At 46.1% G+C, this 26376-nt stretch overlaps 1 protein-coding gene across 5 annotated transcripts in view; it reads left to right on the top strand.

Annotated features, from left to right (window-relative positions):
- Window positions 1-26376, top strand: part of ZDHHC23 (zDHHC palmitoyltransferase 23) — a 253237-nt gene that overhangs the window by 126806 nt on the left and 100055 nt on the right. For all 5 annotated transcript variants that reach the window (XM_085621072.1, XM_085621069.1, XM_085621073.1 and 2 more), the window contains exon 3: window positions 171-875. In XM_085621072.1, the coding sequence (XP_085477198.1) occupies window positions 171-875 (705 nt within the window). The remainder of the gene's footprint in view (window positions 1-170; window positions 876-26376) is intronic.

Raw genomic sequence — 26376 nt, 5'->3', positions numbered from 1 at the left:
GTAGCAGCCTGAATGAATTGGTGATAATTTATGTATTTTTTCGTTTTTCAGCTCAAAGTAAATATATATTTTTTTTTTCCAGTTTGTTTTGTGCTTTATCTATTGTGGGTATTCACATTTTATGGGACCTTTGTCATGCATACATTAACATTTAAACAATCTGTTTACAGGTGGATAAACTGCAAACCTCTTAAACCAGAGACTTTCCAGAGAACTGTAGAGACAATTTTGGACCGTTTTCGTATTCCCTGGGTTAGCGGTGCCCGAAAAATTGAAATCAGCCTTGTTCCTCCTCTGATTCTTCTTCCTGCCTTCCTCCACATTGCAGCTTTGCACTACCTGCTGACTATCATCGTCCTGACATCACTCCCAGTGGTGGTGCTCTGGTACTACTACCTCACCCACAGGAACAAAGGGCAAACTCTGTTCTTTCTGAGCCTGGGGCTTTTCTCCCTGGGCTACATGTTCTATACCTTCCTTCGAGAAGTGGTTCCAAGAGGTGATGTGGGAATTGTTCAGGTGATCACCATCACCTGCGGACTCCTGCTAATGCTGGGAGCACTCACTCAAGCAAAGAAGGATCCTGGATACCTCAACATCAAGACAAGAAGCATCCGATCTTCCCTCAAGGGCTCTCCAGATTCAATTAACAGAAAGACAGTACAGTCAAATGGGTTTCACAGGCCATTGTCCGGGAGTGACATTAAGTATTCAGCTGAAGATGACACTGTTGGCTGTGCTAGATTATTGCCTGAGAACCCTGCAATCACTGAGAAAGACTGGTGTACGGCATGTAAACTCATTAAGCCGGCCCGTGCAGGCCACTGCCGGATTTGTAATGCATGTGTCAGCAGACTGGATCATCACTGTGTTTGGTAAGCACAAATTCCTGTAACAGGAGACAAGTTCTAATGTATGTGCAACATGGTACTGAATACAATTTGTATTACCTGGGCAAATATGTGAAAGCCTGTGGCCGCGTTGCCTTCAGAAACTGTGATGTGTCCAAGAATCAGCATTTTTATATTGGATTTCTAAGTATGCCCCCAGCAAATATTACATTATTTTTGTATGGTTGAAAAAGATAATCCATAGTTCTCATGCGATTGCCTTTTGTACTTTGTATATTTACTCCCCCACCCCCCCCCCCCCCCAATACAAAATTACAAATAGATTGGAGGCTGCGAAAAATGGGTGCACACTACCACATTATCGTCCGTATTCTGTTCAAAATAGTAAACCACAAAAGCATACAAGTGCAGTGCTCCGGAGGAGGGAGAGACACCAATTCTTTCACTGTAGGAAAGTCCAGAGTTTAAATACATTCTCCAAGCACTCAGCATATCACTGTTGAGATCGTGATATCAGTTGTTTTGTTCTATATTTTCAGTTAATTTTCATGTACATCATACCTTGCCAACACGTGTTTCATCTATGCTGAAATATTGCAGCGGACTTCTTCAGGGCTACAATCGTACATAATACATTGTATGAGGGAGGAGAACTAAGAATTATAGATCCCATCACCATGGGTAAGGGACCCCAATTATCACCATGTGTCAGAAAAGTTAGCATGCGAAAAATTAGTGTGCGAGATCATGGACTATTCTGCTGAGGTGTACAAGATCAGCCATAAAAAACAGCGTGCCAGTCAACCTTCATTAATCTTGTACTCCTTAGTATGCAAGTATTGCAAGTGATAAGCACATAATATCATGTGCCCCACATGGTAGCAGTCTCCCTACACATACTCTAAAACGCACATCACCCAAGTGATAACACACAGTATCACATTGGTCCCACCTTGTCCAGTGAGTCGTACTAAAGTATACACAATGTCCTGCTAGTTATAGAAACAATTTCTAAAGGTAATGAAGACATAGGAACATTAAACTCCAGTTGTCAGTCAACCGTCTATCCGCACGAGAGCTGTATTTTAGAGTATCTTACCCAACACAAGACCGTTCTAGAATTTACGGTATGTATAAGTCCAGTCAGGCCAAAATACAGAGTATGTACATATCAGTTTACATTGAAGTCTTTAATACCTTTAGAAACAGTTTCTATGACGAGCAGAACATTGTGTATACTTTATTACCGCTGGACAAGGTGATTCCAGTGTGATGCTGTGTGATATCATTTGGGTGAGGCACGTTTTAGAATATATGTAGGGAGACTGCTGCCATGTGGGACACATGGGCACATGATATGATGTGCTAATAGGTCGTGGTAGTTACATACTAATGAGCACAAGGTTAATGAAGGTTGATTAGTACTCTCTGTTTTTTATTTTTTATGACTTATCTTCTACGCCTCAGCAGAATGGTCCATGATCTCTCACGCTAACTTTTCAGACACGTGATGAAAATTGGGGTCCCTTACCCATGGAGATGGATCTATAATTCCTAGTTCTCCTCCCTCATACAGTGCATTATTTACGATTGTGGCCCTGAAGAAGTCAGCTGCAATGTTTCAGCGTGGGGAAAAACACGTAATGACCTGCATGTCATTGTGTTCTGTGCAGAAGGGTTCTTTGTTCTAGAGCCTTCTTGGTGTTCAAGTGTCCTTTGAATTCCCTCAGGTCAGTTGCTGCTGACGCTGTGTGGATAGGACGTTATTTCCATGGATTCTTCAATTAAATCTACTTAAGTTAAATTATACCCAGCGTACCATCTTTATTACACTGGCTACGAGGGGGGGGGATGAGGCCACGCGTGCCTTCGTTACTAAACTTCTACTTCACTTCAAGATGTCCTAACACGCTTTGTCTACTCCTCAGCGGCCTAAGATTACTTTATTTGGATCCTGTTTCAAAACCAAGGTACTGTAAAAATGTTCTTCTTTTCTCAACTCCTCCACTATTTGGCGATTCAATGTTAAAGTTAAAGACTCCCCGAGATCACCGTTCCTCACGAGGGAATCTCGAGCCTTTATTCTCTCGTGCATGTTCTCGCTCTGCCTCCATGATGCGTGCAACTCTAACGCTCCATAGCTACATTTGCCTAGCAAGCAGCGTCTGGCGTAGTCACATATGAGAACTCGTGACAACTAGAGCCTACTGCCTGTCTTCTAAGTTCTTTTCTATTTGTTTCACGGTGATGGGCACACCGTTTTATATGTACCTCCTCTTTTAACATTTGAGCGCCAAACTAATGATTTTTTTTTCTTCTGTGTTTTCATCATCTTTCTTTGGTGATTGGCACACCTTTTGCAGGAATGCAAAACGTCACCCCTCCACCCTTCTTTCTGTCAAATCCAGGTGAGCCTTCCGTCCGTTGGTCAAAATGGAAGAATATTACAACAAGTTTGTTCCACAATTTGCTTCTCGTACTTTCACCCTTAGGGCTCTTCTCAAGAAGGGTGCGAGGTTCATCTGGTCCCCACAGTGCCAAGCCGAATTTGAGGACATAAAGGGTGCTTTGGGTGAGGCTCCCTCTCTCAAGAGTTTTGCCACTTCCATCCTCATCACTGATGCTAGCTCCAAGGGTCTCGGGGTTGTGCGCAAGCAAGTGAAGGATGGTCAGGAAATAACGATCATGTTTTTGTCATGTGCGCTTGTGGGGCCTGAAATGCAATACTCTGTTATAGAGAAGGAAACTCTTTGCATATTTTGGGCCATTAAGAAACTTTGAAAGTTTCTTTGGGGAAGTTCATTCACGGTACACTCTGATCACAAGCCTTTGAAGGATTTGTCACTAAAAAGAGTCTTGATGCTGGATCATCAAAAATTGCTAGGTGGATTGTTGCACTTCAAGACTACGATTTCTTTGTACATCATATTCCTGGTGCTCAGAACAAAGTCTTTGATTGTCTTTCTCGCCTTGTTAGGAGTGATCCTATTCAGACTCTTGACGTTTCTGGGGTTTTGTGGGAGGATGAAGATTTCAAAGTGTGTGAAGTCACTGCTGGAGTCTTGAGTGAGGGAGAGTGGAAGTCTGCCATTGAAAGTGATCCCATAATTCTTGAGGTCTGCAAGTTAGTGATTAATGGTTGGGGAAGTGGCAGTAAAGGCTTGAGTGAGGAGACACGGAAACTTTGAAATGAACGTCATGAGCTGTCTGTCTCCCCTGGGTTCCTTTGGAGAGGTACCAAGCTTGTTCCACCCCTCTCTATCAGACTTCCATTTGTACAACAAGCACATCTGGGGCACCAGGGCATTTCAAAGACAAAAGAAAGGATTTGTTTACATTTTTGGTGGCCAGGAATTGATCTCTTAGTTGAGCGCATGGTGAGAGATTGTTTAGAGTGTAATGCCTCTGACAAGGTCTACAATACTAGAGTTCAGCCTATGGTGGTGAGTGAGGCCCCTGTTCATTGTTGGCAAGATGTGGCATTGGATCTTTTGGGTACCATTACTAGTGGCTCTGCTCAGTCATATGTTATAGTATTAATGGACATGTTCTCCAGGTGGTTGGAGATTAAGATTACTCACTGTGTTGAAACCAAGGACGTCCCCAAGTTCCTTGATGAAGTTTTCTCCCGAGAAGGATTCCCCAGACTGTCTGCTTACCGACAATGGAGTGCAACTGGTCTCAAGAGAGATGGAAGAGTTTTTGTCAAAAAAGGGGATAAAGCATAAGCGATGCGCCCTCTACCATCCCGACACCAATGGCATGGTGGAAAGGTATAACCGCGTGTTAAAAGAAATCATCCAACTAGCCAAAGCTCAAAACAAAGACTGGTAGTCTGAGGTTGTGGAACGAGTTACCATATACCATCTCACTCCTCATTCTACCACGAGTAAAGTTCCTTTTGAGCTCTTTCGTGGGAGGAAGCCTAATACTCTGTTGTTCCAAGCAAGGATGAGAGGTAAAAAGTGCGAGTGTTGATCTGGATACTTGTCCTACTGCTGGTCCTGGCATAGATTCCTCTGGCGTGTGTCCTGCTGTAACGTCCTGGCAAGCAGGGCTGGAATTAAAGATTGCGAAAAGGAAAGAGTATTTTGATGCCAGACACGCTGTCACTCACACTCGTGTGAAGGTAGGAGACAGGGTGCGAGTACGTCTTCCGCAGAGGCGTGTTGGAGTCTCTAAATTCTCCTCTCCTTATGTGTAAAGAAACTTTTTCAAAATGCTGTAAAGTTAGATGTTATGTTATGTTATGTTACATACATTTGTAATGCGCACTGCTGCCCCAGCAAAGGGGCGTCCAGGCGCACGGCAGGTAAAAATGCAACACCACAGGAAACACAACAGAAAAGAGGAAAGAGAATTTATTAAAACAAAAAGGTTTTTAAGGCCTTACGAAAAACTAAAAGATCATCTAGCAGGCGCAACTCTACAGGAAGGGAGTTCCAGAGCTCGGCTGCTCTGACCCGGAAAGAACGGCCACCAGCCCGACACAGCCTGTATCGGGGAATCACAGTGAGTGCCTGACCCAGGGATCTCAGGGGCCGAGTAGGCACATACCAGGACAAAAGATCCGCAAGAATAGAAGGGCCTACCCCCCTCAGAATCTTGAACGCCATGCACAGCACTTTAAACTGAATTCTGGCCCGGATAGGCAGCCAGTGCAGTGATCTCAATGTGCTGGAGGCAGAGCAAGAACGGGGGAGGCCAACAATAGCTCTCGCCGCAGAGTTCTGGACACGTTGGAGGCGGGTGACCTCAGCCACATTGGACCCTACCAGAAGAGAGCTGGCATAGTCCAGGCGAGATAACACTGTCGCCTGGACAATCAGCTGCCTGGTGCGATGGTCAAAGAACTTCAAAACAGGGCGAAGTGACCGTAAGATACCAAAGCAACAGGCCGTGATTTTCTTCGTGTGGCCAACGTAGCTGAGGGAGGGATCCATCCATACTCCTAAGTTCTTTAATTCCGTGACCGGAAGGGGGGCCGGCCCCAGCTCCATAGGCCACCACCTGTCCCCCCATAGCTCCGATCTCTTACCTACGATCATGATCTCTGTTTTCTTGGCGTTGAGCTGGAGACAGTTGTTCCTCATCCAGCTCGCCACCGCCCTAAGTCCACTCTGAAACCTGGGGGCATCCCGGTCGGCATCCCCGCTGATCGTAACCGCTAGCTGAGTGTCGTCAGCATATGAGACCATAGTCATGCCCCATTGCTTAACGACCTCAGCCAGCGGTCTCACGTAGAGATTAAACAACGTGGGGCTCAGCGAGGATCCTTGCGGCACCCCCTGTTTCAAAGGATGGAATTGGGACTGGAACGGTGGGACGGCAACGCTAAAGAAACGATCGTCTAGAAAAGACCGGAACCACTGGAGGGCAGGTCCACCCAGCCCAATCTCCTCCAGGCGATGCAACAGGATAGGATGCGAAACAGTATCAAACGCGGCGCTCAAGTCCAATAAGACGAGCGCTGCTGTCTGTCCCGCATCCATCACCGTGCGAAGATGTTCAGCCATGGAGAGGAGGGCGGTCTCCGTGCTGTGTCCAGCACGGAACCCATTCTGGGTGGGATCCAAGATGTTAGCATGGATAAGGTGGGCAGAAAGAACTTTGTTGACATGGGCCTCCAACACTTTAGTCGGCCACGGAAGTAAGGAGATGGGCCTATAGTTTTCAGGTTTATCTGGATCCAGGGACGGCTTCTTCAAGATGGGAGAAACCACTGCCCGCTTCCAGCTAGCGGGTACCGTGCTTGATTCCAACGAGATGTTAATCAGGGAGTGAACCACGGCCCGTCCCACAAACGACTGCTCTCTAAAAAGAGTCGCAGTAAGGGGATCAGCGGGGGACCCTGATTTGACCTGCAGAGCCAGGAGGTCAAACCCCTCTGATGTCAGCGGGGGCAGCACGTGCAAGGTGGTACCACCATAGATGTTGATCGGAGGCTCTGCCGGAGGCCCTGTACAAGGGAACGTCCGATAAATGTTTTCGACCTTTTCCAGGAAAAATCGAGCAAGAGCCTCACAGTGAGAGGTGGAACCAGTCGTCGTGATACAGGCACGCTTTGCCAAAAGGTCCTTCATCACTTTAAAGATGGTTTTAGAGGGGTTGGAGCTGTTGCCAAATTCAGTAGCGTAGTAAGCTGCCCGAGCTTGGCAAACAGCCCGATGGTAAGCTTTGACGGAGGCGAGATAAAAAGCTTTCTTCCCGCTATCGTACGCCTTCCGCCAAGCCCTCTCTGCTCGCCTACAACCACCCTTGAGAGTACGTAAGGCACCATCGTACCACGGACTGGAGTCCCTGGAGCTGACTTTACAAGCGGCAATAGGGATAAGGGCGTCAAGCGCCTTGGAGATCCAGGAGCAGAACTTCTCGTAACCTGAATCAACCAGCATCGCAGGTTCTAAAGGCTCCTCGGCGAGGACACGATGTAAGTCCTCCAGCCGTAATTTACTCCATTGCCGCCTTGTAACCAGCTTTGCCGGGGGAACAATAACCATTCCCGGCAAAGGGGTGCAGATGGTAACCAAAGAGTGGTCCGTCCAGCCAAGAGGTGTAACGGCGGAGACAACAGCGTCTGCCAAATTGGTGAAAAAAGGATCTATGGTGTGGCCGCCTGAATGGGTAGACTGACGAACCATTTGCACCAGTTGAAGGGCCTCCAGGTCGGCAAGAATACCGCTAACCGAGGGGGAGGTAAGGTTCTCAAGATGTAAGTTGAGGTCACCCAAAATCGAGAAATTAGAACAACCTACCACCAAGGAACTAACCACGTCGGGGAAGGCCGCTCTAAACGCCACATCACTCCCAGGGGGGCGATAAACCACCATCCCCGAGAGTGTAAAATGTGGGGTGACCGAGATCTTAAACACCGCACTTTCACATCCCGGAATGGTCAGACCAGACCAGCTGCCAGTGAGGCCAGGTCGCAAGGCCAACGCAATACCCCCTCCCCTAGTAGATCGGTTAAGGGTGAAAACCGAAAAATCAGAGGGAAATGCCAAGTTGATAATGGCCACATCGTCATCCTTCAACCACGTCTCGGTGATGGCTACGATGTCCGGAGCCTCTTCCTGTATCAGGTCAAACACGGCCTGATAATGCAGCACCAGAGACCTGGCATTCAGGCTGAAGATGCGAAGGGAATGCTTGGCACGGATCTTACTAGGGGCAACCGTAGAATATTCGTGTGCGCTCAGGGTAGGGGAATCTAAAGACCACCTACCACACGCACAGTGAAAGGGGCCCACTAGTGGGTGTATAGGGGGAAGGGTACAACTCACGATTGAACGACCAATACCCCGCAAAGTGTCGCCGGAATACACCAGCATGGTAACGAGAGCCGAACCCGAGACCAACTCTCAAGAACCCCGCTGCGCCCTGCGCGCCCTTAGCGCGGACGGGCGCAGACGGGCAGGACTCAGGCACGACTCCGGCTAAGCGACGGCGTCCCCCTGCGCGTACCCGCTGCGCGGGAAAGGACGACTTTAAATAGGCGTTCCTTTGAGCCGAGCGAGCGTCAATACGCTCCAAGATGGCGCCCGCAAACAAATATTAAAGCCCAAAGCAAGATGGCGCCTAAAGCAGCAACCCCGAACCACCCACGGAACCCGGACCCGCCAAGATGATGGTCGCATCTGGAACTTGAACAGAATCACTCTCATGCACAGCAAAATTTACTCTGGGTAGATTGATCATTCTGAAGATTTGCCTGCTTTGCGAAGGTGTTCTCGTGCTGGGAAGATACCGGTGAAACTGCTTCATTTTGTTCTTCGTTAGTGTTATTTTTTGTTGTTGCTTGCTTTTTTTCTTTCTTTTTTTCTTCTTCCTAACCCTCTTCTTTTTCTAATCTTTATTTGCTCTTCTAATGTTAAGGGGAAAGGTGTTTAATGATCTGCGTGTAATTGTGTTCTGTGCAGAATGGTTATTTGTTCTAGAGCCTTCTTGGTGTTCAAGTGTCCTTGGAATTCCCACAGGTCAGTTGATGCTGACACTGTCTGGATAGGACGTTATTTCCATGGATTCATCAGTTAAATCTACTTAATGTAAATTATACCCAGTGTACCATCTTTATTACACATGTGTTGGCAAGGACAAAGTATGCTGTACATGAAAATGAAGAGCTGAAGATTAAGAGCAAAACTACTGATACCACAATCTCAGAAGTGATTAGCTGAGTGCTTGGAGAATGTATTAAAATTCCTCCCAATACACTCTGGGATCCTAATAATTAACGTTCCCAAGCCATTACTTGCACATCATTCCAATTTACTGCTAATCCTAGTCAACTAGTGGAACAAACTGTTGTAATGTTTTTAACGGGTTTAAGGTGCTAGTGTTTTAAAAAACAAAATGTTATTGCTACAGAAGTCCTTACCTTTACAGTCAGACCAACATGGTTTGGGAGTAAATTTAATTTCCCAGTGGCCATAAAATACCTTACCAGCAAATATCCGGTGCCAACTGACAGGCTATTCTGAATCCCTAACCACCTCCTGCGCCATATACTTAGCTTTGTTGGCTATTTTTCAGCTAGAATAAGGAGGGGATATACTACAATCTGCTGTGCTGGGGAAGGCGATCGGCCCAAAGGCAAGTTTGCTATTCAGTCTTGTGAACATTTCAACAGTATTGGCAAGCTAAGATACTGATGTGGGACACTTTACAAAACATCAGTCTGATGAAGCAAGCAGACGCGAGTTGAAATCTTGAATGTGAATACTGGTACTTACATAGTGCTGGTACTTAAATCTGTGACGCAACAGGATGTTCGTGTTGTTCTGCATGCCATACCTTCCTTCTGATGTAACTTGCAAGATAAAGGCTGCAGGAAATTACTAATTTTCATCATGACTTGGAATTGACCAGAGCACTCTTTTGATAGGGTGTTATGCTTGAAATGTTACACATTCCCCAAGAGATCAATATTCTCTGTCTTGCCCTAAAGAGATTATCTTGAGTTGCATTCTCTGAAGTACTCATTTTCTTCCAGAGCATAACAAGAGGCACAAAGTGCAGTCTCTCTAAGAAGAATTAGACTGACCGAATACTACATGCCGAAAAGCACCGGTATATTGGTTGTTGAATGTCTTGATGAGGCCCAAGTGGCAACACTGTTCCTCAGATGGGGGTGTGGTGCGTGTGGTTGCACTAGAACTGCATTTTGGTCATTCGTTTTATAAACCAAGTAGCTGTGGACCTTTTCCAGAAGGACTCCCAAAGCAACTCAAGGCCAGTAAAGGCTGAGCTGCAGAGAGATGAGTTGTGAGCTACACCTTCAGTGCCCTTACATTAAAGGAATACTAATTATTCATAAAATAAGGCAAAGTGAGAGGGCTGCATATTCCTGTGTTGCTGAGCTTTTTAATTTCTGAAATTCTTTTGTTGAATCATACAGTGCACTTGCAAACGTGTCGAGAGATGGTTCTCTGAGATTCTAGGATCAGTCCCCAGTAGTGAAAGTACTTGTGCTTTTACCATCTGGATCCATTGCTCAAGCACCCCTAGTCTGCAGTCTGACACTGGACGCATAAGAGGAGTGTATACTAGTTCAACCATTGTTTTTTTCCTTCCATGTGCCAGAAATGTGTGACTAACGGTTTCATTTATAAGGTATAGTCTGAGACTTGTTAGCATTTCTGCCACTCTTGTGGAAAAGGTCAAAGCTGAAGGAACATTATAAAGCCTTAGAGCCCGACCTAGCAGTCTCTACCGGCCATTAAAGGGTTCTCCACAATTAAAGGCAAGAGCCGAAGGCAATGGTCTTAAACAAGGGAGCGTGCCTTTAATGGCTGGTTGAGCCCACTAGGAGGGCTCTAAGGCTATTAGAACATTCTGCCACTAGAGGGCAGAATGTTCGACTTACTCAAAACAAAAAGGCCTCTCAGAATCCGAGGGGAGGTAAATCCCGGTTTAAATCCCATCTGGCTCCAAGAGGCCTTTGATCGCAGCAGCTGTAACAAAAACATTGGCATGTTGCTCTGCGGGCTTCTACCGGCCCGTAGAAACCGGAGCACTCCATTGTATTCATTGGAGTGCTCCACATTCCAGTGTTTTAATTGTAAATGGACCACAAAGCTATGAGTTGCTTACAAGGCCGTTCGAATACAGAACAGTGTTACTCACACAATCATTGCCTAGTCTAAAGTAGTAACCAATTTTCCTTTATTTACAAGTTTGAGTTGCAAGGCATTTCAGTTCAATAACATCCATTCTAATTAAGCCCTCTCTGTTCTCCTTCACCGTAGAAGAAAAAGCATTGGCAGGTAGTAGGTCTGGCTTATACATGAAAGTGCATCTTCAGTTTAGGCCCTCAATAAGTCATCATAGATGCCCTCTGTCACTCTTACATCCATGCATTCAACCAGTTACTAAGGCTTGCATTCACACTCTTACCCATCTACATTAAAATACAAACACAAATTAATCATTCGGAGTTTTGACGAGCGCGCTAATCACCCTCAGGGGTATCCAGGCACTAGCGTGAGAAGGTCTATTCAAACAGCCAGGACTTGAGTCCACTCCTGAACTCGGCGAGGAATGTTGTTGTTTGGAGGTGGATGGGGAGGCCATTCCAGGACTTGGCTGTGAGGTGGGAGAAGGAGCAACCTCTGATTTGGTTGCAATGACTGCGTGGTGATGGCAAGGGCGGCAGACAGCAGGTTTCTGGTGAGCCGGGGAGCAAGTCAGGCAGTTGTTTAGGTTTTCTGGTCCGGCGTAGTGCAGGGTTTCTATAGGCGTGCATGAGCAGTTTGATGTGGCATCTCTTCTTATCAGGGAGCTGGTGCAGGCTACAGGCTACGGAGGTGGAGGGTGATGTGGGCTCGTTTGGGCAGGTCGAGAATGATTCTCACTGCTGCATCCTGGATGGTATTCAGGCGATTGAGGAGGTGGGTGGTGATTCCGGCATAGAGGGTGTTGTAGTCGAGTCTACTGGTGAGGAGTGCGTGGGTGACGGTTCTCCTGGTGTCAATAAGGATCCATCTGAAGACTTTCCGCAACATTCTGTGAGTGTTGAAGCAGGTGGAGGCAGTAGTGTTGACCTGCCATCTCATGGAGCGTTCACTGTCGATTCTGAGGTTGGGGATGGGTGTGGGTGAATAGCGTAGGGCCACCAGGAGTCATCCCACGGTGAGGGGGGGGGTGGTCTTCCGAAGAGGAGAACTCGGTTTTGTCAATGTTGAGATGGAGGCAGTTGTTGGCTTTCATCCAGTCGGCAATGTTGGTCATGGCGTACTGGAATCTTGATCTGGTGGTATCGTCAACGTAGGAGATGCTGCTGAGACCGTGGCTTCCGGTGATTGGGGCCAGCGGGGTCAAGTAGACGTTGAACATTGTTGGGCTGAGTGAGGAGCCACGGGGTATGCCACAGATGATGCTCTTGGGGTCGGAGGTGTACAGCGGGAAGCGGATTATTTGGGTGCGTCCATTGGCAAAAGCGGATAGCAGCTTGAGGGCATGGCCGTGGATGCCGATGTGGTGGAGTCTTTGGATGAGGAGATGGTGGGAGACGGTGTCGAAGGCTGCTGACAGGTCGAGAAGGATCAGGGCTGCTGATTCGCCGCGGTCGATGATGGCTCTGTCGTCTGTCGGTGGTAGCTAAGAGGGCTGTTTCTGTGCTGTGGTTCAGGTGGAAGCCAGATTGGGAGGTGGTTGAACTCCAGGTAGTTTGTGAGTTGGCAGTTGATGGCTTTCTCCAGTACATTTGCTGGCAAGGGGAGGAGCGAGATGGTGGTTGTTCTTAATTTAACAAGCGTATGCAAGTTCAGTTAAAAAAAAATTTAGGTAGAAAAAGAAAACATGCTTCTGCTTGAATGGGGTTGGCCCGTAATAAAAAATAAAATTATTCATAGCATCGGATGGTCATCTTGCAGTGGTGTTGACATAGTTTGTGAGGGAGAGTAGGATCTGCCCCACATGGGTACCCCCACTTTTTGCTGGTGTTTCACTGTTTTTCGACCTTAGTCTGGCTGTGGCCCTGCTAATCAGGACCCCAGCCTAGCTGCTTCCTCTCTAAAATGGTTTCCATGTACATTAGGTACATCTCTAATTGGATTCTGGAGTGCCTTATAAGTCCCTAGTATATGGTATACTATGTACCCAGGGCATAGGTACCTCAGAGGCCTACCAGGGGCTGAATCATGTATTATGCCACCCCTGGGAAGCACTCCAAAATGACACCACAGGTCTGCTACTGCAGCCTGGGTAAGGTGGTGTAGGCTACCTATATCACTACCATTACACTCACACACACACACACACATACAACCTATAAGTCACTCCTATAGCAGGTCTTAACAATCCTGAAGATAGAGTGCTTGGTTTTCATGTGAGAGGGTACCCCTGCATGAGCAGAGCCACTCTGCAGTGTTCGGAGTACCTCCTCTGATGCTGTTTGTGGTGCAGCCTGACCATATACTCCTAAGTGCATTATAAACTCGCGGTAAATGCTAACTTTGGATTGGCTGCACAAAAAAATGTTGTGTTTGGTGTCAAACACTTTGGAATACTACCCCCCCCACCAGTTCTGGCGGCAGGGTTAGCATTCCACCCTTCTAGAGGGAGAGACATGTACCCACTGGTCTAACCGGTAAAGACTTTCTAGAGCCCTGGCATCACAAAATGGATGCCACTGCCACAGACACGGGTCTGGCCTCCTGCTGACCGAAACTCCGGCAGGGGAGGCCTGGACAATAGGTTTCCTGTCACAGTGAGGTGTATCTACCTCCCCAGACTGGCCGATGTGTATTGGGGCTGGGCGGGAGCGCACTCTGGTGCTTTGAAGTCCTGCACTGGGTGCACACTTGGTGTCCCTGTGCATAGTCCAGTTGAAACCGGTTGCAGGGGCTACCTGCCCCTGTTCTGGTGCGAAACTGGACAAAGGAAATGGGTGTAACCACCCCTCTTTCCAAACCCTCCCATAGGTGGCTCCCCAGAGTATGTCCAACCCCCTATCTTAGTATAAGTATAGGAACCCAGTCCTTGAGACTTTAGATTACCCTGGACGAAACTCTGCAACATATATCCTGGACCTTCGACTTTCTATTTCAACTAGAAGACTGAAGAAATCTCCCTTGGGGTCAAGGAGTGACTCCCCTGCTTGGCAGGCACCAAAGAAGCAACTGTCCGGTCTGCAACTCTGGCGCTCCCGCCGAAGTCTTTGCATCACCAGAGGTGGATTTCCAGACTTCCCAGAGGCTACCTTGAGTCCACAGCAAAGCTGAGGCCCGTGGCTATCGTGGGTGATGGGGAACAGTGACCCCTGGACACTGTGAACTTTTGCCGGTACATCGTCTTCCTCGAAGCTGTGCTTAGGGCTCCGAGTAGCCCCAGCCTTGAGCACCGACTGCACCGAAGACTCGTGGGCCAGTTTCCAGTGCGAACGCAACTCCTTTTCTGCTTGGGCTCTCCTGGTTGCTCCAGACGTGCCCTGACTTACCCTCGCTGGGTGAGTCCACCAGACCTTGCTGGTCTGCACCGATGTCCTTCTATTTCCACTCGACTTGCCGTTGCCAAGGCTTGTTTGGTCCATTCTGGTCTCCGACACCGCAGCACTCGACAGACTTTGTGGGACAGCTCGAATCCAGCTCCTGGTCGTCGACTACGCTTCCTGGACCTCATGACTGAAGAGTCAAGACACCCGTTAACTCACCTGAAGCACCCGACATCTGTGGGCATTGGACTATCGTGCCCCTGGTCACTGGTAAGTGACCCAGACTCTGTTCCCTCTGCTATCAGGTTCCTTCCATCCTCTAACCAGGCTTGGATCTATTCGGACACTTCTCCTTTTCACGGCAGTAGCACTTTTTTGCCAGCTTCCATTGTAAACGACGCCGCGACACGACGCCAAAAGACACCTATGCACCCGGCTTCCCTGGGTGAGGTAACACGAGTACTCCGGTGCTCCCGTGGGTGTTGGCCCTAGACACCTCTAAGTCCAAAAGGGTTTGCTTGTAGTCATTCTCTAAGTGTCCTTAACCTGTAATTTTCCAACCCCGACTTTCCCCAAAGAATTCAACAGCGATTCGTGCCTGTGTTCTAACACTGCACGCGTCCCCCGTGGTTACCCTACGTCACTACCTTGGGTCGTTCCTTGGGACCCAAGCACTTCTAAAGGCTCTAGGTCTTGTGTCTAGTTCAGTCATCGTCCTTATACCACTTTATTGGTATATGGTTTGGTACGCCCCTAAGGCCCAAACGTGTATTTGTGCTTTTACTGTTGAATACTGACTTGTAACTTAAGTACTTCGAACTCCAGCCTCATAGCGAGACTAGAGGGGTGTGTTTTATCTTAAATACATATACTTTGAATATATACCTGGTGTGGTTGTCCTTTCATTTGGTCATTCAAGAGATTATAGACTGGTAAAACAAGCTGCTTTACATTCCTTCAAGACTTAACCTGAAGGCTGCTCTCCATAGCTACCACTAGGATAGCTTTCAATAAAGGTTGTCTTTAACCTATCACCATAAGGGGTTGTTTGGACTGGTAGAGGGTGCCCACTTTAATTAGTGGACAGCATATACCAGGCCAACTTCTCACAGTTTGCCATTGTTTTTAAGTTCCAGTATGATGGACACGGTTAGAAGCAACATGTCAGCCATCTTAAATTGGGAAAACAGTGATTAGCTGTGCACAATACCATTCCAAGATCATCATGCAGTGTTATTGTACATAGTGTATTGTTGTCTTTCCAATCTAAGATGGCCGACAAAATTCTTCTAAATGTGGCCTGGAACAGAAAAATGATTCATTATGAACAATGCTAATCCAAATTGGCTGCCTTGTTTATAATCTCTGGTCGTGTAGAGCATTGCGCACAGCAGCCTAAATGAGCAGCAAGTGGCCTGGTAACACAATCTGGGGAGCTCCAGGACTCGCTTAAAGAATAACTAAATAAAAGAGGAAGAAAGAAATGAAAGGGGGCCCACAAGAGGAGGAAGTGGAAAGACTAAAGGACTGGCCCACCAACTCTGACACTAAAGCGCACTCCTTTTCTGATGAATGTACATGTGATCATGAACAAATGCTGTAATTCAATAGGCCAGTGGTTCAAGTGGGCTGATCTATTGCCTCATTCCGTCCCCTGTCATAGGCAGAATCTGAAAGCTGGCACTCTTTAGAGGTGATAGCAGAAAAGAGCTCTCTATGTATTGTATGCAAATCTTCCCTTGGGGTTTGTTAAAAGGGACTAATGCCACAATACTGGACTACTAAGACAGTCAGTGAAAATCAGTGTATCAAGATGCCTGCCTACAGGCTTAAACTCGGTGTAATAACAATTCACCTTTAAGGCTACTGGCTTTAACATAGACTTTTCACTATAAATAAGGCAGGTTTACTGTCTCCCTCATAATGTATCAAAATAAACATATCAGACCTGTGCCCTTTTGCATAACATTTCCCAGTAAACTAATTGGGCTTACAACCTTGATCATTGGCTTGTCATCATAACCCACAAGCGTTTCATAAGCATTCCTACAAGGCAACGGCAGATATACAGAAATAAAATAGAAAAGTATGTAATTACAGTTTACAAAGCAACATACATCCCTATGGTTTGTCAAAGGAGCTAATCCGCACCAAAGCCATTGCTTACTACAGTAATCTATACGTTTTTATGTATCAAAGTACCTGTCTACAGGCAACACATACAGTGCAGTACTAATCCACCAATAAAGGCCTATTGGCTTTAACATATGCTTTTCACAATAAATAAGTTAGGCATTCTGCCATGTCAAAAAGAGCCATAATCAGAAGACCAGACTAGTGGCATCTAATGTAACCTTGTTTTTCAGAGGGAACCGATCAGTTCCATAGCCTTTGTCATTGGCTTCTCTGCATCACCAATAAAGTCTTCTGTGTTGAGCATTGCAAATGTGTCATAAATTACAGCCTCACTTCCTGTGACCTATCAGGCGGCCATTTTTGCGTGGAGACAGTTTAGTCTTCCGCATTTGGGGAACTGATCCTGTCTTTATCAGGATCAGATGGCGCTGACTCGCAGTGGTTAGTCAGAAATCGAGACAGCGCTGGTGCAGACGTAGCATTTTTCGCTCCTGGCACCTCATGCTTAGCACTTTTCACGTTTTTAGCATTTTTACATTAGATTCTTTTAGGGTGTATTTTCACTGTTTTATCTTAAAGTGCTTTTACTGTGTTTTTAACTCACAGCTTGTGCTTTTAATACCTCTGCTGTAATTCACTCGTGCACTTGCTTCCTGCTTATACTCGCCACCCGCTTACTCCCCGTTCCACCGCAGCTGGTTGTGCTGTGTGTTGTGGAGGGAGCTACTCTGGTGGAAGTGAGGATCATCAGAATCGCCTCACTTTGTGACATATCGGGCGCCCATTTTTATGTGGAGACAGTCTAGTCATCCGCATTTGGGGAACTGATCCTGTATATATCGGTATCAGATGGCACGGACGCGCCAGTGGTGCGCCAAAGGCAAGCCCGTCTGCGCCAGGCCGTCGTCAGGACCCCTGCCCAGTTTCTACCAGATAACGTGTGTAGACTTGTTTATACGTCCTCACAACTTCTATTGGTGAGGCATATTGTGACGCCATGCTTTCATGCAGGTTTGTTTAGCAATCTTGAAGGTCCTTTTGCCTGCTTAGACTGCTGTTATAACTGTGGCGCAATTACATCCTACACTCGTAGCGATAACGGTGAGAGCAGGACAGGGGAGGGTGGAGTGACTCACAGCCTAGTTAGACCTTCTACTTCCAATCAGTTGTGTGCCTGGCAGGGGCTGTTAGCTAACGTTCGCTCACTACCTAAACATGCCACTGAACTCTGGGATCTGGTGAGTGCAGAATCTCCTGACCGTCGTTTCTTAACAGAGACCTGGCTGAAATCAACCTCCACGCCTGATCTTGCCCTTGCTCTCCCTGAGAACTATCTGATTCTTAGACTGGATAGAGTAGGGAAAGTGGGCGGTGGAGTTGGCATAATTTCCAAAGAAGAGCTGAAAATTACTATGATTGACTCAGTCTTAGATACCCGGTTGGAAATGTGTATATTCAAAGTGGAGCTGTCACATCATACTTTAAAGGGTGCACTTTTATATCGCCCTCCGGGGCCACTTGAAGATTTTAATTTATCATTAATTGAGAAAATTTCCCCTCACATTATTGCCTCTAATCATTTTATGCATTTAGGGGATTTTAATATCCATATAGTGAGGACAAAACACTAAATCTGCCAGCTTCTTAGCTAATATGGCCACTTTAGGCCTGGGAAAGATTAATACGGGCCCCTCACATTTGTCAGGGCATACCCTGGATATTATATCCACCAATTCCCCTCTCGTAAGTGCCGATCCTCCTTGCCCAATGACGTGGTCGGATCTTTCCATTATTCCTTTTCAGATTACTAGCTGCCACAGACCGCAGTCGGCTGAAGGTGCCCAGATGGCCCTCCAAAGACGATGGCATAAAGTCACGTATGACTCTTTTAGCAATTTATATACACCCCCGATATTCGATGAACACATGGACAGTACCAGGAAGCTGAGGGTTTTTAACAATAATATTAGCCCAATAATTGATACGCTGGCTCCGCTATAACATCGACTTAATACATTTAGGAAAAAAAGTGAAGATTGGTACACTGCAGAGTTATGGATGGAAAAATCCAGATGTAAAGTGCTGGAAAAAAGATGGCATAAATTCCAGCTAGATATTGAAAGATTCGATTTTAAACTGGCTCTTGCTGCTTATCACAAGAATTTAGAAATGGCACGGAAAAATCATGTTAAAACTGAACGAGGCAGGAAATTGGACAAAGGAGCTAGAAGGGTAGATCACCTAAGGATATTTTTTTTGGATGAAACCACTTGGTGTGATCACTTTTCTAAGCTTTACTCTAATAGTAAGGATAATTTGCCCCCTGATAATGTAGGAATAAATTTAGACAATAGTATTGTACCATTACATTTCAGCTTAGAAGAAACTAATCAGGCATTATTCGCTGTTAAAATGGGTAAAGCCCCTGGTCCCGACAAAATCCCTGGTGACCTACTGAAACATGATGTGGAGGTGTGGGGACCATACATAAACTTTTTAAGTAATTCAATTGTGGCTGGAACTCCGATCCCAGAATCATGGAAAGGGGCAGAAATTATAACAATTTTCAAAAAAGGTGATCGCCATGATCCTTGCAATTACCGCCCTATTAGTTTAATAGATATTTTACAAAAAATCTTTGCCAGACATATTTTAAATAGGATTTTAGATTGGATTGAGGAGACAAAGATACTAACCAAATACCAAGCAGGTTTTAGATCTAAAATCAGCACAGTCGATCAGGTGTTCAGGTTTATGTGCATTTGCTGGAAATATATTAACATTAGGAAGGGTAGTCTTTATGTGGCGTTTATGGACTTGAGGGCCGCCTTCGACCTTGTTCCTCGTAAGTTGTTGTGGTCTACGTTAAGGAAAATGAAGGTCCCAGGTGAGCTACTTAATGAACTCGTTAAGCTACATACAGGGAATTATGCTAAAATTAGATGGGGGAAGGCTGGTGAATTATCAAAAGCCATTCCTGTAGATCGAGGCGTACGCCAAGGCTGCGTTTTAGCCCCCACACTTTTTTCCCTGTATGTTAATGACATTCCAAGCTACCTAAGGAATTGTGTCCATGACTCCCCGAAACTGGATGGAGAAATAATTACGTCTCTATTATTTGCTGACGATACTATTCTTATTTCTCAGACCCCGAGAGGTTTGCAAAATTTGGTTAACTCCTTCCAAAGTTATTGTGTGGAGAAGGGGTTAGAAATTAATCCAACTAAAACCAAATATATGGCTATAAATTCAAAAAAAACCCTCAGGAAAAATCTCTTCCTAGAGAACCGTATATTGGAACAGGTAGGAAGTTTCAACTATCTGGGTCTGACGCAGGAAAGTAATTTGACTTGGAAAGGACAGCTGAATAAAAGCACATTATTGCTTAAACAAAATTCACTGCCCATCTTAAAAGTGCATGGCGCAAGCTATTCTAAAGCCATTTCTCCAGCACTTGAGGTATTTAAAGCTAAAGCCCAATCGGCAGCCCTCTATGGTGCTGAGGTATGGGGATATTGTAGTACCAATAAATTTGGGAAGGCAGAAAACAATTTTGTGCGTAGTCTACTTAAAATACCGATTAGAACCCCCGTTGTGCCCGTATTTTGGGATATTAATCTTAAAAGAACAGAGCACTTCATTGAGACCACTGTTGTATTGGGTTAGGATAACCCCAGAGCTGAGGGATTACAAGTTTGGCTTGATCGAACTAATTAAGATTGATGAGTACCTGAAAACCCCGTGGCTGAAGTATATATGTATGTGGTTTAAGAGATTAGGGCTTTTACATTTTTGGGAGGAGCCTCGGAATATGACTCAGCTCTCCCAAAAAATTCTAAAGGATACTTTCTGGTCTTATGTTAACGGTGAGCTAATCCTTGGATCTACGATTGGCACATTGACCCAGAAATTCCTAAATATAAAAGACACACCCAAATTTGAAGACTTTATGGATGAGATTGCCCCTCCACTAGCAAAATCACTACATTTGCAATTCAGGTACGGGGTTTTACTGATCAGCGCTTACACATGTAGGTGGGTCGGGGAAAACGGTTCGGATCTGTGCACCTTGTGTTCATTAGGGGCTAGGGAAGATGATGTTCATCTACTCTTCTTCTGTCCGGCTTACAAGAAACCGAGGCTCTGTTGGATCAGACCCCTTTGTAAACACGTGGGGGTTAGGTCATACAGAGCAGCGGAGCGCATATTAAAATCTGACACCTCACAATTAGTGGTATTTGGTATAAGTAGATTTCTATTTAATGTGTATATTATTAGGGAACGGTCTGGTCATAAACTGTAATTGCAGGGGGGGGGGGAATTTATTGATCTCCCCGCTTTATGGTATTATGACATCTAGTCTACCTCAGTTTTTAGATAGTGGTCTGGTTTTTAACTAATTTAATATTCTTATTTATATCTTATATTTGGTATTGCCTAATTCATGGAGATAAAATCACCTTATGTCTATTGTATATAATTGTATATCATGGCTTTGTATGTAAATGTTCCTTTATTGTTGCTTTTGGCTTTTATGGCTGTAAGCCGAAATAAAGTATTGACTGACTGACTGAAAGGAGCTATATAAAATCCTTAACTCCGCACAACAGACTATCCCCTCTCAGGGACTATGTGACGACATAGCTGTGCACCTCGAGGATAAAATTCATTTGATTTATAATCAAACCCCGGTCACGCTGAGCCCAATGACTCTAGTTCTCTTACGGTTAATGACTTAGATGAAGGCCTGGATTGTTTCAAAGGTGTTCAGATCTCTCAGGTGGAAGCCATGCTTAGTACGGCAAAATCCAGCTCTCCTTTAGATGTGTTGCCAGCACACACACATGCTCTGCTTGCTCCGCTTCTAGCCACCCCTATTACTGAGATTTTGAACACCTCCTAAAGCGAAGGTATCCTACCTCTTGATTGGAAGTCCGCTTAAGTACTTCCTATTAAGAAGAAAGATCAACCCCATTTCGCTCCTCCCGTTGATGAGTAAAATGGCGGAGCGTTATATTAACACTGTAAATGGATTACCTTGACAAACATGCCATTCTTGATCCCTCTCAGTCTGGGTTTAGACCCAACCACTCCACAGAGACTACCCTTATTGGGGTTATGGTTCATATTAAAATGGCATTGGATGAAAATAAAGCAGTAATACTGGTCTTATTGGATCGGACAGCAGCCTTCGGCACGGTATCTCATCAGAAATTGATTTTTCAACTGAGGGAGGCCGGTCTGCAGGGACAGGCACTTAATTGGCTTATCAGTTTCCTAGACCAGCGCACTCAGACCATCAACCTGGGTCCATTCAGTTGACAAACCTTGAAACTCTCTAAGGCAGTGCCCCAGGGCTCTTGTTTGAGCCCAACTTTGTTTAATATCTATGTGGCCACCCTTGCCAAGGTTATTAGGGGGTACGGTTTCACTCCTTTCTCTTATGCTGATGATACCCAATTGCTCCTGTCCTTTGACAAGGACTGTGAGTCTATTGATCAGCGTTTTGCTAAAGGCTAGTTGGCTATATCGGAGTGGATGACGAACCACTGTCTGCAATTAAATGCGTCCAAGACCGGAATCTTGCTGTTTGGGTCAGCCCAGAGTTGCTGGTCCCCTAGGTGGTGGCCTATAGCATTGGGTCCTGCCCCCACTCCTACTTTGGTGGCAAAAAACCTGGGAGTACGCTGAGATTTACTGTTATCCATGAAGGACCAAGTGATGACTACGGCAGGGAATTGCTACCACACCCTAAGCCTTTTGCCTAAGTGTTTCGATGTCTGACTCTCTCTGTACGAAGAATCCTGATTCAGGCATTGATCATTGGCTGCTTAGATTATTGTAATGCTTTGCTGGTATCTACAAATGAGTCCCTATTAAACAGACTGCAGATTGTACAAAATGTGGTGGCTCGCCTGGACCTTAAAAAACCCACGTTGCACCTCTTCAGGTCCACTATTACAACTTCACTGGCTCCCCATCCACCAGAGAATTAAGTTTAAGCGTTGCTGTCTCATCCATAAAGCTTTATATGGTGAGAACCCCAGCTATCTGTCAGACAAATTTAAAGTCTACTGTCCGAATCGTCGCCTTAGATCGGAAGGTAAAGGGTTGCTGGTGGTCCCCCGGTTTAGAAAAGAAGGCAAAACCGTTGTCCATCTAGCCTCAAAATTTTGGAACACCTTGCCCGAGGACCTACGCAAATGCTCTAATCTGCTCCGTTTCAAGAAACTCCTGAAAACAGCATTATTTAGACCTTAATCCTGTCTGCCCAAGTTTCATCGGACTTTCCTGCTACGATAGCACGGAGATACCCCTCTGGGGGTGATTCCTGCGCTCTACAAATCCCATACATACATACAGTGGCAATACAATATGTAAGCTGTCCTAATACGTCTTAGAAGGATTACTTGAGGGAAAATGTTCCACTCCCAGGCTGTGTGGTAGGGGTTAACTAGTACCAAGATCCATCCTTACTATTGTGAGATTTCTTAAGATAAAATACCGGTCTTCAGTCTTAAATCTAATACAGTAAAAATGGCCCCTTAACCGCTGAGGCTTTTCCATCCCCAGTGCGAAGCCCATTTTTATGTTTGGGGTACTTCATGCTTTAGCCTATACAACTTTAAAAAATAAAAGAAAGAAAAATCTTTATTAGCATTTTGAATCATGTGAACATCATATCAGGACATATGCACCATGTTTACATACAAATTCTCATGTTAACAATATCTAGGTCAACATAGTCCACTGTGTCATACTGCCAACTGGAATCCTGTTCGCATAACCTCATAACCTCCGCACCTTGTCTGGTTACATTATACGTAAGCACTGAGGTTACTAAGTAAAACCTAGCTGTTATATCCGCCTTGTTCCCGCTGGGAGGAAGCTCCTTCATCTGAGGCCCCACGGGCTTCTGAGGTCTGTGTTCTCTTAAATCTGTTAACATAGAGAACCATGCCTGGAGATCATCAACAAGTCTCTCATCCATCCAAAAAAATGTCATCCGTACCAGTTCTGCGGGGCCCTTTTCACACACATCTCTTACCCATTCCTGGAATTGTGGGGGCCATGACGAAACCATGCTATAACAATGTGTTTCTTAGCCAAGACTAGCCCTAGGAGAACAAACCGTAACGTTCCCAACAATACCTGCTGAATCTCTCTTGGGCTTCCCCATCTCGTAACCTCCCAGAGGCCTGCAAGCACCTCTTCCCACTAGGAGAGTAATAACGGGCAGGACCATACCATGTGAAAGAAACCCGCCGCGCTTGCATTACATCTTGGACATTCGTCCTTGCGGATCGGGTATGTTATGTGTAACGTGCATGGTGTGAGAAATACTTGGTGAACTAAGTTTATATTAAAGGACTTTGAGCTGCATTTTGGCGATCACTTTCTGTACTTTCTCATGAACTTTCCTCCATTCTGCCTCTGACAAGGGTTCATCTAGTAGTGCATCCCACTTTGACTGGACCGTCAGCACTCCGCCTGGTAGATCTGTCAACGCTCTAAAGAGATGGGATACCAGATGCCCACCCTGCGCCATATACAACATCACTTTCAGTGTATTTGTGTTAGGGGGTTCCTCTGGGAACAGGAGCCAATTCTCTCGAGCTACACTTGAAATCTTTTCATATTGGAGAAGTTGTCCACATGTACCACGTTTTCCCATGTTATGACTACATGCCACACAATATATGGGGTCTCCAGGGGGCACCGATCCCAAGCATCAAGAGCTCTGTCAGTGAGCGACTCCGAGCGTGCCCGCCAAGAGATGTCTCTCCCAGTTATCTTCACTGTCCAACCAGTGGACCACACGCTGGAGCTGGGAAGTAATGTAATAAAATTCTAAACCGGGAACCTCTAGCCCTCCACTAGGCTATGTTCTCTGTAGCGTTGTCAGACGTACCCTTCTGCGCTTGTTGGCCCATAGGAGGTCTGCCACTAGGCCGTCTGATGTCTGGAAGTAGTGTTGTGGAATCATATAAAGCGAATGCTGCATTGCGTATAGACAGGGGGTAGGATTATTAATTTTACAATTGCAAGGCGTCCCACTAGAGATGGCCTTTATAACGTTTTACCCACAAACACACTTTTCAGTGGAAGCACACAATTTGTGCGTAATCAAATAGTGTAATGTGGGCTGGGCCAGAGCCCCTTTCTGAAGTGCTTCTTTACTATTCTTTTTCTGTTGTTGCCACAACGTCTAGCGACAGCTTTTATTAAGCCATACCTAAAAATGGTTATCTGATGGAGACTTCTAGCTGCAGATTCCTTCTCTTTGAATTTCCCAGGCGTCAGGCTGGATCTGGAAACGTTTGCTGAGCAATATCCCATGCATGCGCCTTCTGGTGGCTCCATTCGGCTCTGTGTGAGGTTGGCGTAGTTGCCGTTGGTTATGATGTTGCGGTACCTATATAGGCGGCACGCAGACGTCCGTTTTTTTCTTTCTGCGACAGTTAAGCGCCGCAGTCGTTTTTTAACAGGCTTTTTCTCAACTTCAAGACTTTTTCCATTGTGTGCGAGGATGTCTTCGAGGAAGACCGGGTTATGCCGTGCGAGGCCTGTCCCCGCACAATGTCGGTCACCGATCTCCACCTTGTCTGCCTCTGGTGTCTTGAGTGCGACCACGATCCGAAGTTGTGCTCGGGCTGTCAAGCCATGGCTCCTAAGACCTTACGGGAGTGGGCTTTGAAGCTACATGCGGCCTGACAACCGACACCATCCAGTGAGACTCAGTGGAGGTGCTGGTTGAGGTAGAACCCAAAGTCCTCTTCGTCCTACTCAAGGTCGTCAGGACACTCGGGGAAGAGGCACAAAAAGACTTTCGTCTGTCGATGAAGGTAAGGAGCACCGACGCCTTAGGCACAGTTCTACGGAGCCGAAGCCAGGGTCGACTTCACATCTCCCTCCTAGAGTCCAGGGAGGTTTTGTAGGCAGCGTCGAAGGACGTCTGCAGCAGACTTCGATAGTTGGGAGAAGATCGTCCGTAAGCATTTCAGGGATGCAGGGTCGGAGCCCCGATCCACTGCTAGGGTGACCGGTAATTGATTCCTAAGAAATGACGACCGTGGCAGGAAATGGATCCTGTGATGGCTGGGGGAAAAAAGTAACGCCGGGCTGCCACAGACGTGTGCGGGTTCTCCGGTGTCTCTTAGGAATCAATTACGGACGATCCTCTCCCAACTATCGAAGTCTGCTGCAGACGTCCTTCGACGCTGCCTACAAAACCCCCCTGGACTCTACCGCCTCACACCTGGGCCCAAACCATCTTGTGCCACAGCACTCTTGATCTTGGCTACCCGAGCCTGATGATAGTCCTAATTCAATAAGATCGAAATGCCGTCGACCTTCCCATACCAGTGCAACTTATGGCGCACATCTCCTCTTTGGTTCATGAAATCATTCTTTGAATCGTATTTAACACTTCCAAAGAAATTATTGTGTTGAACCAACAATCGTGTATATATTGTATCTCACCTTTCACTTTTGCGCCTAGCGCTGGGTTCCTCACTTTGTCACTTGCGCCGTCACGTCCTGTCATGAGCACAATGTGCACTTAGTGTTCTAGGTTTGCCATTGCATTCATGTTTAACAGTGCTGTTATAACTGTTGTGTATACCCCGCTATTTCTCAAAATATGATTCCTTGAGCACATTCAACGAATAATTTGGAGTCTCTCTTTTGTTCTTTACTTGTAATGTCGTGTACATACAAGTGTATTTATTTTTACTGAATACGGTTGAGATGTTGTTGTTGTTGCTTCTGGGATGGGACGGCCATCTGGGAGAGGTGGAGATTAAAGGACACCTGTCTCCAGCGGAGTCGGGGCTCCACATAAATTTGTTGGCGCTCCGAAGAATTCGACTGGCATTGAAAGCATTTTCTCCCTCTGTCAAGGGGAAGTTAGTGCAGGTGTTCATGGAAAACACCATCGCCATGTGGTACTACAAC

The sequence above is a fragment of the Triturus cristatus genome, chromosome 8 (genome assembly GCF_964204655.1).
Source record: "Triturus cristatus chromosome 8, aTriCri1.1, whole genome shotgun sequence".
NCBI classification, from domain to species: Eukaryota; Metazoa; Chordata; class Amphibia; order Caudata; family Salamandridae; genus Triturus; species Triturus cristatus.
Note: the sequence above shows the minus strand (reverse complement) of the source record. Positions and strands in the feature narration are given on the sequence as shown.